This window comes from Budorcas taxicolor, chromosome 11 (genome assembly GCF_023091745.1).
Source record: "Budorcas taxicolor isolate Tak-1 chromosome 11, Takin1.1, whole genome shotgun sequence".
Taxonomy (NCBI): Eukaryota; Metazoa; Chordata; class Mammalia; order Artiodactyla; family Bovidae; genus Budorcas; species Budorcas taxicolor.
The window spans coordinates 160,534,914-160,548,649 of record NC_068920.1 but is presented as its reverse complement, the minus strand read 5'-3'; the positions used below and the strand labels follow the sequence as shown (position 1 = coordinate 160,548,649).

The window sequence follows — 13,736 nt, the reverse complement described above, 5'->3', positions numbered from 1 at the left end:
TCTGGGCTATCATAAAGCTAGCAACATTCTGACACCAGTCTGCCTGTGAACATATACTTTCATTTCCTTTGGGTAAACACCTAGAATTGCTAACCATAAAAATTAGTGTATATTTAACTTACTGAGAAATTGCCAAATGGTTTTCCAAAGTGATCCCACCATTTTACATTCCCACCAGCAGTGCATTAAGAGATCAAGTTGTTCTACATCTTGTCCACGTTTGGTCTGGCTGGTTCTTCAGTTCAGTTCAGTTGCTCAGTCATGTCCCACTCTTTGCAACCCCATGAACCACAGCATGCCAGGCCTCCCTGTCCATCACCAACTCCCAGAGTCCACCCAAACCCATGTCCATTGAGTGGGTGATGCCATCCAACCATCTCATCCTCTGTTGTCCCTTTTTCCTCCTTCCCTCAATCTTTCCCAGCATCAGGATCTTTTCAAATGAGTCAGCTCTTCGCATGAGGTGGCCAAAGTATTGGAGTTTCAGCTTCAGCATCAGTCCTTCCAATGAACACCCAGGACTGATCTCCTGCCGGGAGCCACCACAGGAGATCCCACCCATGACAAGGTCATGCGGAAGAGATCTGATAAGCAAGGCTTCAGGACTCGATGGACCCCCTACAGAGCAGAGACATCACCTTGCTGACAAAGGTCCATATAGTCAAAGCTATGGTTTTTCCAGTAGTCATGTATGGATGTAGGAGTTGGACCATAAAGAAGGTAGAGCACCAAAAAATTGGTGCTTTCAAATTGTGGTGCTGGAGAAGACTCTTTAGAGTCCCTTGGACAACAAGGAGATCAAACCAGTCAATCCTAAAGGAATTCAACCCTGAATACTCACTGGAAGGACTGATGATGAAGCTGAAGCTTCAATACTTCGGCCACCTGATGCTAAGAGTCGATTCACTGGAAAAGACCCCAATACTGGGAAAGAGTAAGGGAAAAAGGAGAAGGGGCTGTAGAGGATGAAGTGGCTGGATAGCATCACTAACTCAATGGACATGAGTTTGAGCAAATTCAGGAGACGGTGAAAGACAGGGAAGCCTGCCGTGCTACAGTCCAAGGGGTCGCAAAGAGTCGGACACACCTTAGTGACTAAACCTCAAAAAACTTTTCAATTTCTTCTTTTATGGTTTGTGTTTTGTGTTCTAAAAAAATCTCTGTCTTTCTAATTGTTCCTTCACAGTGACATTATTGACATTTTTGGCCACATAATTCTTTGGAGGGCTACAGAATGTCCAGCAGCATCCCTGGCTAAATGACTACAGTAGTAGCCCCACTCATGATGCTCAAACAAGTCTCCAGACACTGTGACTGTGAAATTCCTTTGGGGATGGAAATAGACACCAGTTGAGCAGCACTGATTTACTCCAAGGTAGCAAACTCTTTTTTGCTTTTTTGCTATGGTTGTCATATATTTAATACCTTGTTATTAACTGCACAATACATTATTTCTCTTTATGTCATCAGTCTTTTTTTCTTTAGCTGCTTTAAAAGTTTTCTTTTTGTATTTGGTTTTCAGAAGTTTAACTAAATGTGTTCAAGGGTGGTTTTCTGATATTTACTCTGTTTCAGGGTCACAGAGCTTATTGCATTTGTGGGTTCCAGCTTTTCAACAAAATAAAAAAAGCTTGGCCATTGTCTCTTCAAAAAATTTTCTTCTCTCCCATTCTGTCTCCTCTCCTTCCAGGACTCTTGATGACACATTGCTGAATTGCCTTACACTGTTGTACAGGTTACGAATGTTCTGTCCAGTCTTTTTTTCCATCTCCCTAAGCTTCACGACCAAGATAATCACGATGGTGTGATCACTCGCCTAGAGCCACATCCTGGAATGTGAAGTCAAGTGGGCCTTAGAAAGCATCACTATGAACAAAGCTAGTGGAGGTGATGGAATTCCAGTGGAGCTATTTCAAATCCTGAAAGATGATGCTGTGAAAGTGCTGCACTCAATATGCCAGCAAATTTGGAAAACTCAGCAGAGGCCACACGACTGGAAAAGGTCAGTTTTCATTCCAATCCCAAAGAAAGGCAATGCCAAAGAATGCTCAAACTACCACACAATTGCACTCATCTCACACGCTAGTAAAGTAATGCTCAAAATTCTCCAACCCAGGCTTCAGTAATACGTGAACCATGAACTTCCAGATGTTCAAGCTGGTTTTAGAAAAGGCAGAGGAACCAGAGATCAAATTGCCAACATCTGCTGGGCCATCGAAAAACCAAGAGTTCCAGAAAAACATCTATTTCTGCTTTATTGACTATGCCAACGCCTTTGACTGTGTGGATCACAATAAACTGTGGACAATTCTGAAAGAGATGGGAATACCAGACCACCTGACCTGCCTCTTCAGAAACCTATATGCAGGTCAGGAGGCAACAGTTAGAACTGGACATGGAACAACAGACTGGATCCAAATAGGGAAAGGAGTACGTCAAGGCTGTATATTGTCACCCTGCTTATTTAACTTATATGCAGAGTACATCATGAGAAATGCTGGGCTGGAAGAAGCACAAGCTGGAATCAAGATTGCCAGGAGAAATATCAATAACCTCAGATATTTGGGAACACATGTAAGAATTAAAGATTTTAAAATTAAAAAAAATTAAAAAAAAAAAAATAACCTCAGATATGCAGATGACACTACTCTTATGGCAGAAAGTGAAGAGGAACTAAAAAGCCTCTTGATGAAAGTGAAAGTGGAGAGTGAAAAAGCTGACTTAAAGCTCAACATTCAGAAAACGAAGATCATGGCATCTGGTCCCATCACTTCATGGGAAATAGATGGGGAAACAGTGAAAACAGTGTCAGACTTTCTTTTTTGGGACTCCCAAATCACTGCAGATGGTGACTGCAGCCATGAAATTAAGAGACGCTTACTCCTTGGAAGGAAAGTTATGACCAACCTAGATAGCATATTCAAAAGCAGAGACATGACTTTGCCAACAAAGGTCTGTCTAGTCAAGGCTATGGTTTTACCAGTGGTCATGTATGGATGTGAGAATTGGACTGTGAAGAAAGCTGAGTGCCAAAGAATTGATGCTTTTGAACTGTGGTATTGGAGAAGACTCTTGAGAGTCCCTTGGACTGCAAGGAGATCCAACCAGTCCATTCTGAAGGAGATCAGCCCTGGGATTTCTTTGGAAGGAATGATATTAAAGCTGAAATTCCAGTAGTTTGGCCACCTCATGCGAAGAGTTGACTCATTGGAAAAGACTCTGATGCTGGGAGGGATTGGGGGCAGGAAGAAAAGGGGACAACAGAGGATGAGATGGCTGGACAGTATCACCGACTCGATGGACATGAATCTGAGTGAACTCCATGAGATGGTGATGGACAGGGAGGCCTGGTGTGCTGCGATTCATGGGGGTCACAAGGAGTCGGACCCGACTGAGCGACTGAACTGGACTGAAGCTTCATTTCAGGTAGTTTCTACTGACATGTTTTCAAGTTCATTGTTCTCCTGCAGTATTCCCTCTGCTGTTAAACGAATCATTTTGGATACTGTACTGAAACTTCAGATACGAATTGACTGTTTTCGTAATTTCCATTTCTCTGCTGAGATTCATTATTCAACCATTCTTTTATTTTCCTGTAAATACCTGAGCACAATAGTTATTATACCTGCTTGTTCCAATACGTGGATCATCTGTAGATTATTATTTTATTATTATTATTTTTTTGCTGATTTCTAAAATATGACGGCAGGTCCCTGTTTTTGTTTTACCTCTTTATATGTTACAGAATTTGTTTGTTAGGTACAGTGGACTTAACATAGAAGAACAGTGTTGTGGTGACTGAAGACTGCTAATAATTTCCCCAGAGAGTGAGAGACCACTCTTTTCATCTCTGTCCTAAAGTGAGGAGCTAATGGTTCACAGATTTAGAATGAATTCACCCCAGGTAAGCCCAGCACTGTCTTTGCTTAGGATCTGGGTTGTTTGTTGTGTACGTGCTGGAGCCTGGAGCCAGGAGGCAGCTGAGTTGCAGTGTCATCCTTGGATTAAACAGTTCTAGGGAGCAGGAGGATGCAAGACTGCAAGTTCTTTCTGCTTCACTTCTTTACTCTTAGCAAAGGGTGGGAGGGGTGAGTAGAGCAGTTTTACATTGAACCTGCTAGTCTTTCAGACTCCAGTCTTTTTTAAAGGACTTTATTGGGATATAATGCACGTACTACACAACTCACTGATTTAAAGTATAAAATTCAATGGTTATGGTATATTACATCTAAGTTTTAAAAACTGTGGTAAAATATATATGACATATTTTCTCATATACAGCTGAATGGAATTAATTATGTTCACAATGTTATGAAACAATTAATACTATTTCCAAAATTCTTTCATCACATAACTGAAATTCTATAACCACTAACTCACTCCCTGGTCCCTCCTTCCCCTAGCCCCTGGTATACTCTGATCTACTTTCCAGCTCTATGGATTTACCTATTCTAAATATTTTATATAAGTGGAACCATATAATATTTGTCCTTTTATCTATGGTTAATTTTACTTAACATAATGTATTCACAATTTATCTATCTGTGATGTGATGTGAAGAACAACTTCATTCATTTTGAAGTCCGAATAATATTCCACTGTATGAATATACCATATTTTGGTTACCCAATCACCTACTGATGAACACTGAGCTGTTTCCGTCTTTTGGCTATTGTGAATAATGCTTCAGTGAGCATTGAGGAACAAGTGTCTGAGCACCATTTCTGGCTCATATGACAGAGTTGGACTATAGAGATCAGTCCTGAGTGTTCATTGGAAGGACTGATGTTGAAGCTGAAATTCCAATATTTTGGCCATCTGACGCGAAGAACTGACTCGTCTGAAAAGACCCTGATGTTGGGAAAGATTGAGGGCAGGAGGAGAAGGGGACGACAGAGGATGAGATAGTTGGATGGCATCACCGACTCAACAGACATGAGTTTGAGTAAACTCCGGGAGTTGGTGATGGATGGGGAGGCCTGGCATGCTGCAGTCCATGGGGTTGCAAAGAGTCGGACACGACTGAGTGACTGAACTGAACTGATGACAGTTGCATGTTTAGCTTTTTGAGGAACCTGTTTTACATAACTGCTGTACCATTTTCCGTTTCAACCAGAAATACATGAGGGTTCCAGTCTCTTCATATCTTTGTCAATGTATGTTATTCTTTGGTTTGCTTTTAAATTATAGCCTTCCTAGTGGATGTGGAGTGGTGCCTCATTGTGGTTTTGATTTTCATTTTCCTAACGCTTCTAATACTACTGATTACCTTTCGTGTGTTTATTGGTCTTTCGTTTGCCCTCATTGTTACCAAGATCTTCCTCTGGCTTCTTCTCCAGCCAGTATTCTTCCTTCAGCAAGGCCTGTCTTCCACTCTTCCAAACCCAGTCCTGACAGTTACTCCCAAAGGCTGCTGTACTATCAAGGTCACCTACAACTAACTCCCCTCTCTAGAAATCAAGTCAACAGGCTCTCTGCCATGCCTCGAAAGGCCATATGACAGAGTATATTTTCCAAAGATGGTCACAGTAATATTTCCAGACCTAAATGCTCTTCTAGAGCAAGAGGTGAAGTTTAGTCCCCTCCCCTTGAGCTTGGTGGGACTCTGTGACACAGCCTTGCATAAGAAGATGCAGTATAAATGATGCTTGCAACTTTTGAGGATAGCTTCTGTATGGCTCCCTTTTTCTTGGAATAGTCTTCCTTGGAATCCAGCCACCATGCTGTAAGGAAGCCCAGGCCACATAGAGAAGCCACATGAAGATGCTGTAGCCATGAGTTCCAGTTAAGGTGGGAAATAACCACCAAGCCAATCTCCAGAGAATGCTACTATATTTGGAGGTAATTGATTAAACAGCACTAAATAATTCTAACATTCATAAAACCAGTGTGATAGTCATACTAACTGGATTTTTCTTGGACTTATAAAGAAAATGAAGTTCTATATCCTGGCCAGAATCTACCTTGTATCCTTAAATTCTTCTGAGAATACCCCTATGACCTGAAAATTCATTCATTTTTACAACACTCGTCTTGTGCTACCCATAGTCTGAAGCACTGGGGATACAGTAATGACTATAACAGATAAGGCCCCTGGCCATGATAGAAAAACAAAACAAAACAAAACTGATTTGAATTTCCAGCCTTTCCAATGGGAAACCTAATTTCTGTGAAAGAACATGAACTCGTGGTGGGGTGGGGGGAGTAAGCATTATGGAGTTTATCACAGTATGGGCTTTAAATCTCTTGGCTCAAACTGTGCCTGTGGGAGAGAAAAAAAACTTAGGCCTGTGAAAATCACCCATGCGGCTCTAATGTGTTCATTTTCGCAACCATATTTCACCATGTGGTAACATTCTATTACAGGATAATCTGAGTTCATCTGCCCAATGGTATATCCATAACCATTTGAGTTGCTTCCAGGCTCTAGTTTTTATAACACTGTATCCCAGTGCACAGATGAGTTTCTCTACAGAACAAACTAGGAGTGGAACTGCAGGGCTTTACCCGATCATCCCAGACTATTTTCCCAGGCGATGGTGCCAACGTGCACCGACTAAGAGCACATGTGAGTTCCGCTGCTTTGCATGCTCGCTGGCATTCAGTATTGCTGGGCTTTAAAATGTGTGCTGTCTTCCAGGAGGGTCTCTCTTTGAGGTTTTAGTTTGTGTTACTAATTCAGTTGAATATACTTACGGTCCTCTGGCTATCCTTTTTCAAAAATATTTTTTCTTTTTCTATACTGTGGTAAAATGTATATAAAACTTATCACTTTAAGCTTCCCCTCTCCTATCTGTTCAGGGCATGCAGCAGGCATGGGCACAAGCCAAAAGCCAAGCTCAGATAAACAAGGAGTTGCTCTGTCCCTGGCTGGTATGAGACAGGCACCACCAACCAGGTAGAGTGCACCATTTTAAGCATTTTCCATGTATAATTTAGGCATTAAGTACATTCCACAAAGTTGTGTAACTAACACTATCCTTTTTTAAGAAGTCTCTCGTCCATTTTCTATTGAGTTCACAAATCTTATGTGTTCAGTTCAGTTCAGTCCAGTCGCTCAGTCGTGTCTGAATCTTTGCGACCCCATGAATCGCAGCATGCCACGCCTCCCTGTCCATCACCAGCTCCCGGAGTTCACCCAAACTTATGTCCATCGAGTCAGTGATGCCATCCAGCCATCTTATCCTCTGTCATCCCCTTCTCCTCCTGCCCCCAATCCCTCCCGGGATCAGTCTTTTCCAATGAGTCAACTCTTCGCATGAGGTGGCCAAACTACTGGAGTTTCAGCTTTAGCATCAGTCCTTCCAATGAACACCCAGGGCTGATCTCCTTCAGAATGGACTGGTTGGATCTCCTTGCAGTCCAAGGGACTCTCAAGAGTCTTCTCCAACACCACAGTTCAAAAGCATCAATTCTTTGGCTCTCAGCTCTTCACAGTCCAACTCTCACATCCATACATGACCACAGGAAAAACCATAGCCTTGACTAGACGGACTTTTGTTGGCAAAGTCATGTCTCTGCTTTTGAATATGTTATCTAGGTTGGTCATAACTTTCCTTCCAAGGAGTAAGCGTCTCTTAATTTCATGGCTGCAGTCACCATCTGCAGTGATTTGGGAGCCCCCCCAAAATAAAATCTGATACTGTTTCCACTGTTTCCTCATCTATTTCCCATGAAGTGATGGGACCAGATGCCATGATCTTCGTTTTCTGAATGTTGAGCTTTAAGCCAACTTTTTCACTCTCCACTTTCACTTTCATCAAGAGGCTTTTTAGTTCCTCTTCACTTTCTGCCATAAGAGTAGTGTCATCTGCATATCTGAGGTTATTGATATTTCTCCCGGCAATCTTGATTCCAGCTTGTGCTTCTTCCAGCCCAGTGTTTCTCATGATGTACTCTGCACAGAAGTTCAATAAGCAGGGTGACAATATACAGCCTTGACGTACTCCTTTCCCTATTTGGATCCAGTCTGTTGTTCCATGTCCAGTTCTAACTGTTGCTTCCTGACCTGCATATAGGTTTCTGAAGAGGCAGGTCAGGTGGTCTGGTATTCCCATCTCTTTCAGAATTGTCCACAGTTTATTGTGATCCACACAGTCAAAGGCGTTGGCATAGTCAATAAAGCAGAAATAGATGTTTTTCTGGAACTCTCTTGGTTTTTCGATGGCCCAGCAGATGTTGGCAATTTGATCTCTGGTTCCTCTGCCTTTTCTAAAACCAGCTTGAACATCTGGAAGTTCATGGTTCACGTATTGCTGAAGCCTGGGTTGGAGAATTTTGAGCATTACTTTACTAGCGTGTGAGATAAGTGCAATTGTGTGGTAGTTTGAGCGTTCTTTGACATTGCCTTTCTTTGGGATTGGAATGAAAACTGACCTTTTCCAGTCGTGTGGCCTCTGCTGAGTTTTCCAAATTTGCTGGCATATTGAGTGCAGCACTTTCACAGCATCATCTTTCAGGATTTGAAATAGCTCCACTGGAATTCCATCACCTCCACTAGCTTTGTTCATAGTGATGCTTTCTAAGGCCCACTTGACTTCACATTCCAGGATGTCTGGCTCTAGGCGAGTGATCATACCATCGTGATTATGGGTCATGAAGATCTTTTTTGTACAGTTCTTCTGTGTATTCTTGCCACCTCTTCTTAATAACTTCTGCTTCTGTCAGGTCCATACAATTTCTGTCCTTTATTGAGCCCATCTTTGCATGAAATGTTCCCTTGGTATCTCTAAGTTTCTTGAAGAGATCTCTAGTGTTTCCCATTCTGTTGTTTTCCTGTATTTCTTTGCATTGATCGCTGAGAAGCCTTTCTTATCTCTTCTTGCTATTCTTTGGAATTCTGCATTCAGATGGGTATATCTTTCCTTTTCTCCTTTGCTTTTCACTTCTCTTCTTTTCACAGCTATTTGTAAGACCTCCTCAGACAGCCATTTTACTTTTTTGCATTTCTTTTCCATGGGGATGGTCTTGGTCCCTGTCTCCTGTACAATGTCACAAATCTCCGTCCATAGTTCATCAGGCACTCTATCAGATCTAGTCCCTTAAATCTATTTCTCACTTCCACTGTATAATCATAAGAGATTTGAGTTAGGTCATACCTGAATGGTCTAGTGGTTTTCCCTAGAAACCACTAGGCAACTTTCTTCAATTTAAGTCTGAATTTGGCAATAAGGAGTTCATAATCTGAGCCACAGTCAGCTCCTGGTCTTGTTTTTGCTGCCTGTATAGAGCTTCTCCATCTTTGGCTGCAAAGAATATAATCAATCTGATTATATTCTTCCATCTGGTGATGTCCATGTGTAAAGTCTTCCGCAGTCTGTCGCAGCCAGTGTGCTTCTGCGCTGTCCCAATCTTATATGTAGCGAGCTCAATGAATTTTGGCATAGAAGTGTTTATGATGTTCAACATTTAAGACATCAAACACTGTTAGTACTTTGGGTGGCTCTCCCAGCCCTCACTTTTTATGTCCTAAGACTAACCACCATTCTGATTTTGTAGGTTACTTATCTAGAGTAGATACAGTCTGCTTATCTGGAGTAGATACACAGGTGTTCCATGTATCTAGTTTTGATACCAAAGTGATTCTATGAACCTTCACTCCTGCTGTGAGTGTTTCTATTATAGCTGCTCTGCTTCCTCCCAGGTACTGGGGTACCACCAGCCCTTCAATTTTAGCCATTCTGGTGGGGGTGCAGTTGTCTTTTTTCCTTTTGACTTGTATTGTTTATATCTGAATATGATTACTCTGTTGGTTATATAGGCTACAATTTTCCTATTTCATGGCTTGTTTTACCCCAAAATTAAGAAAGCAGTAATTTTAGTGAGGTCACATTTTCCTTCTGCCTGAAGAATATCCTTTAGAATTTCCTTCAGGTCTGCTAGGCATATATCCTCTCAGGATCTGCCCGAAAAGTGTCTTGATTTCACCTCATTATGTACAGATGTTTTTTTGCTGGGTTCAAAGATTCTGGGTAGATGGGCTATGTCTGGCTTTCACTGCCACCATCGAGAACTCTGCTGTTAGTCCAACCATTGCTGCCTTGAAGGGAACCTGTCCTTTTTCTGAGTGCTTTTAATATTTTATATAGGTAGTTCCACAGTTTCACTATGGCAGGTCTTAGATTCAATTTCCTTTTATACATTCTGCTTGGTATATGCTGGACTTCAGAATCTGTGGGTTACTGTTTGCTGTTGGTTTTAGAAATCTTTTTCTCTTCTAATATCATACATTCTTTTTCTTCTCCTTCTGATTAAATGTACATTAGATTTCCTCTTTCAGCGTTTTTGCTTTCTCTTTTGTATTTTCCATCTTTTATGCTCTCCATGGTGAATTCCAGATAACTTAATCTGACCTTCTAGTTCAAGGGTCCGCAACCTCCAGCCCACGGGCCGAATCTAGCCTGCCGCCTGCTTTTATAAATGAGGCTTCATGGGAAAGTAACCGTGCTCAGTCTCTCCTGTGCAGCCTCTGGCTGCTTTTGTGCCACGAGGGTGGAGTTGAGTAGTTGCGACAGAAGCAGTAAGTAGCTCTCAAAGTCTAAAATGTTTATTATCTGGTCCTTCACAGAGAAAGTTCTCTGATCTGTGATCTAGTATATTACTATTCTCTTCAGCTGGGTCTGATCTGCTGAGTTAAAATTTTAATTGTAACAGTTTTCTCAAAGTTCTATTCGTTTCTTTTTCAAAGCTGCTATGACTCTTGTAATTTCTGATTCTTAACTGGTATTTTCAAGTCTGTCCTTTATTTCTTTGCAACATGTAAAACACAGCTGTTTTATATTCTAGGGAGTCTTTGAAAATGTGTGTCTCATGTTTGTTCTGGCTCTTGATCATAGCTCCTTATTTCCTGCTGTGACGAATTTACGTGTGGGAATCAATGTCCTTAAAAATTACCGGAGGCCTAGAGTTACTCTTCTTCAGTGTAGCCTGTGCTGTTCTGCAAGACGTCTTGGAGACACTGCCGTCCCTGGAGCAGGTCAGGCTGCGTGTTTAGGACAAGACCGGAGAGGTGCAGTCACAGCGGACCATGGCGGGGGCTCTTTCAGCCCTCCCACTTTGCACATGCCTGGGTGAGTGAAGCCTGCCCCTCTGTCCTTTGGGGTTGTTAACACAGGAAGTCCGAGTGCTCTCAGACTAGTAATGCTCTCAGGGCAGAACTGGCTTCTGTACTCCACTCACTTCTACAGGTTCCCATTTCGCCTCTAATAAGGTGTGGTAAAATACCTTGTTAGCTTATAAGTGCTTTCGAATCTATGGTTTATTTGGTTTATCTAGCTATTTTTAGCTGTTTTCCCTGGGGAACTTGAAAATCAGAAGTTCTGTTTCTTTCTGTCAAGAATCACTGACTAGGGCAGAGCCCATCTTCTTAGGAGAAAGGTGAAAAAGAAAATCTCCTACTGAAGACTTGGAAGAAGCATATAACATGGCCACCACTTTCTCCAGCTTCTGGACAAATGTCAATTCTACCTTTAGAAAGTCAGTCATTTCCAATATGTCAGAGCATCTTTCTTCGGAAGGACTCCTTGTGAAGGTACTATGATCTAAAAGCAGCATCTGCCTGCCAATGCAGGGACACAGGTTTGATCCCTGGTCTGGGAAGATACCACATGCCAGGGGGGCAACTAAGCTCATGTGCTGCAACTACTGAGCCTGTGTATCTAGAACCTGTGCTCCGCAACAAGGGAAGCCACTGCAATGAGGAGCCTGCATACTGCAACTAGAGTAGCCCAAGAGCAGCAACAAAGACCCAGTGCAACCAAAAACAAAACAATTAATTACAAATAAATGAATAAAAGCGGTTGGATTGGGGACTTCCCTGGTGGTCCAGCAGCTAAGACTCTGAACTTCTAACACAGGGAGCCCAGGTTCGATCCCTGGTCAGGGAACTAGGTCCCGCACGCTGCAACTAAAGATCCTGCATGCCACAACTAAGACCCGAAGCAACCAAACACATAAACAGATATTTAAAAACAAACAAAAGTAAAAGCAGCTAGCTTTTATAACAGTAAATTTAACCCCTTTGGGTTCTCAGTGTTCTCATCTGTCAAATGGGGATAATGACAGCACTTAGCTTATTCAAGCACTAATGATTTTAAGTCTATGTGGGTACATCACTAAAAACCAGGCCCAGCACACAGATAACCACTAGCTAGACAAACGGAAACAGCTCAGGTCACCAAAAGGAGCTCCTGGACTACACGTTGCTTAGTACAGGGGCCATTTACAATTTCTGTTGCATATTCTTATTATTGTTTAAACAACCACTTAAAAAAAAAAAGGGCCAAGGAGCAGATTTCGCTTAAGGGCCATAGATGCCAATCCCTGGCCTCACAATAGGCAGAAGATTGACAGAAATCAGGCAATGTGCTTTAAAGTGCTGAGAGGACTTTCAAACAAGGATCAACACTGGAGTGATTCTCTCAGATCAGAAGCAGAGACTTTTGTGACCCCAAGGAAGCTACGGAAGGCAGAGCTTGAAAACCTCAGTGTTGTTTGCTGGACACACAACACATTACACCCTCTATACAGGAGCAACGCAAATGGGACTGACCGTGTCGGCCCGAAGAGAGGCAGATACCCACATTACCTGGCCGAAGACTGCTCCACTGGTACTGGCTGCTTGACCGAACAAAGAGCCAGTATTGCTAGACCCAAAACCTATAAAATAAAAGAAAACAGAAGTTTAATTTGAATGAAACTTCTATACATCAAAGTTTTGTTTTTTGGTTTTTAAATGCCATTCAGGTATGTGAAAGTACCTCAGAATAAATCATCTCAAGAGTAAAATCTGTTTCCCTACCAAGGAAATGGAGAAAATTACGGGCAAATAGTTTTGAAACCTTTTTTTTCACTGCTAAAATTTTATAACAGTTAAAAAAAAAGTCTCAAAGCCTCAGGGACTGAATCCTTGTCTCTACTAAACCCCAGGGGGTGGGGGTGAGGACTCTGAGTAGCTTTTCCTTAGACTCATAGCTGCTAAGAAGCGTTTCCAATGACTGACTTAATATCATGAGTATGACTACTCTCTGGTTTCCTCTAATCTCAGCGCCAGATTCTTGCAGAGCTGTTTATCTTCCTTCTAGGTGCTGGGTTGAACGGGGCCTGGGAAACCAGGCAGAACTATATATTGTAGCAGAAGAGCCCCAGACAAGGAGCTAGACAGCAAGAGTTCCATTCTCCATTCCTGCTACCGGCCTAGGTAGGGGAGCTCAGGCAGGCCTCAGTACCTCCACCACAGCTGGAGGAGGCTGTGCAGGCATCTTCCCTCCTAGTTACCACAGGAAGGAAGAGTTTTTCACAGGTTCTCGGTTGTATTGACATAGTTTTGATTGTAGACAAGGATTCTCAAGTTTGACTGCAGAACAAAAGATGCGCTAGAGATAGGGTTAAATATCCTATTCTCTTTTAAGACCCACAAGACCTTCTCTGTGCCTGTGGTTTAGACCAACCTGTCACACTTCCCATCACTCAAACAGGCTGACCAGCCTCTGCACAAGGCATTAGGTGGATCTCAAAACTATCTCGCATCACTGTGTCTTGCATCTAATATTGTAGTGGAACAAACTGGGAGTTCAGCAAATAGTTATTGAAGACAGGAAGGAATAGACTTCCTTTCTAATAAATTATGAGCCAGCTTCACATATATTATCATCAAAGGAATGAACTAGCAGTTATCTGTAACCCTGCCCACCAAGAAATCAATGACCTTTGATTACCTCCTCACCCTCTGAGCCTGA

At 42.2% G+C, this 13,736-nt stretch overlaps 1 protein-coding gene and 1 non-coding gene across 5 annotated transcripts in view; both read right to left on the bottom strand.

Annotated features, from left to right (window-relative positions):
- The window catches only part of NUP214 (nucleoporin 214), an 89,270-nt gene that overhangs the window by 15,453 nt on the left and 60,081 nt on the right, over positions 1–13,736 (bottom strand). For all 4 annotated transcript variants that reach the window (XM_052647938.1, XM_052647937.1, XM_052647939.1 and 1 more), the window contains one exon: positions 12,587–12,657. In XM_052647938.1, coding sequence (XP_052503898.1) covers positions 12,587–12,657 — 71 coding nt within the window. The remainder of the gene's footprint in view (positions 1–12,586; positions 12,658–13,736) is intronic.
- LOC128057097 (small nucleolar RNA SNORA48) lies at positions 6,790–6,922 on the bottom strand. Its single transcript, XR_008200278.1, has one exon. It is a non-coding gene; the product is annotated as a small nucleolar RNA SNORA48 (small nucleolar RNA).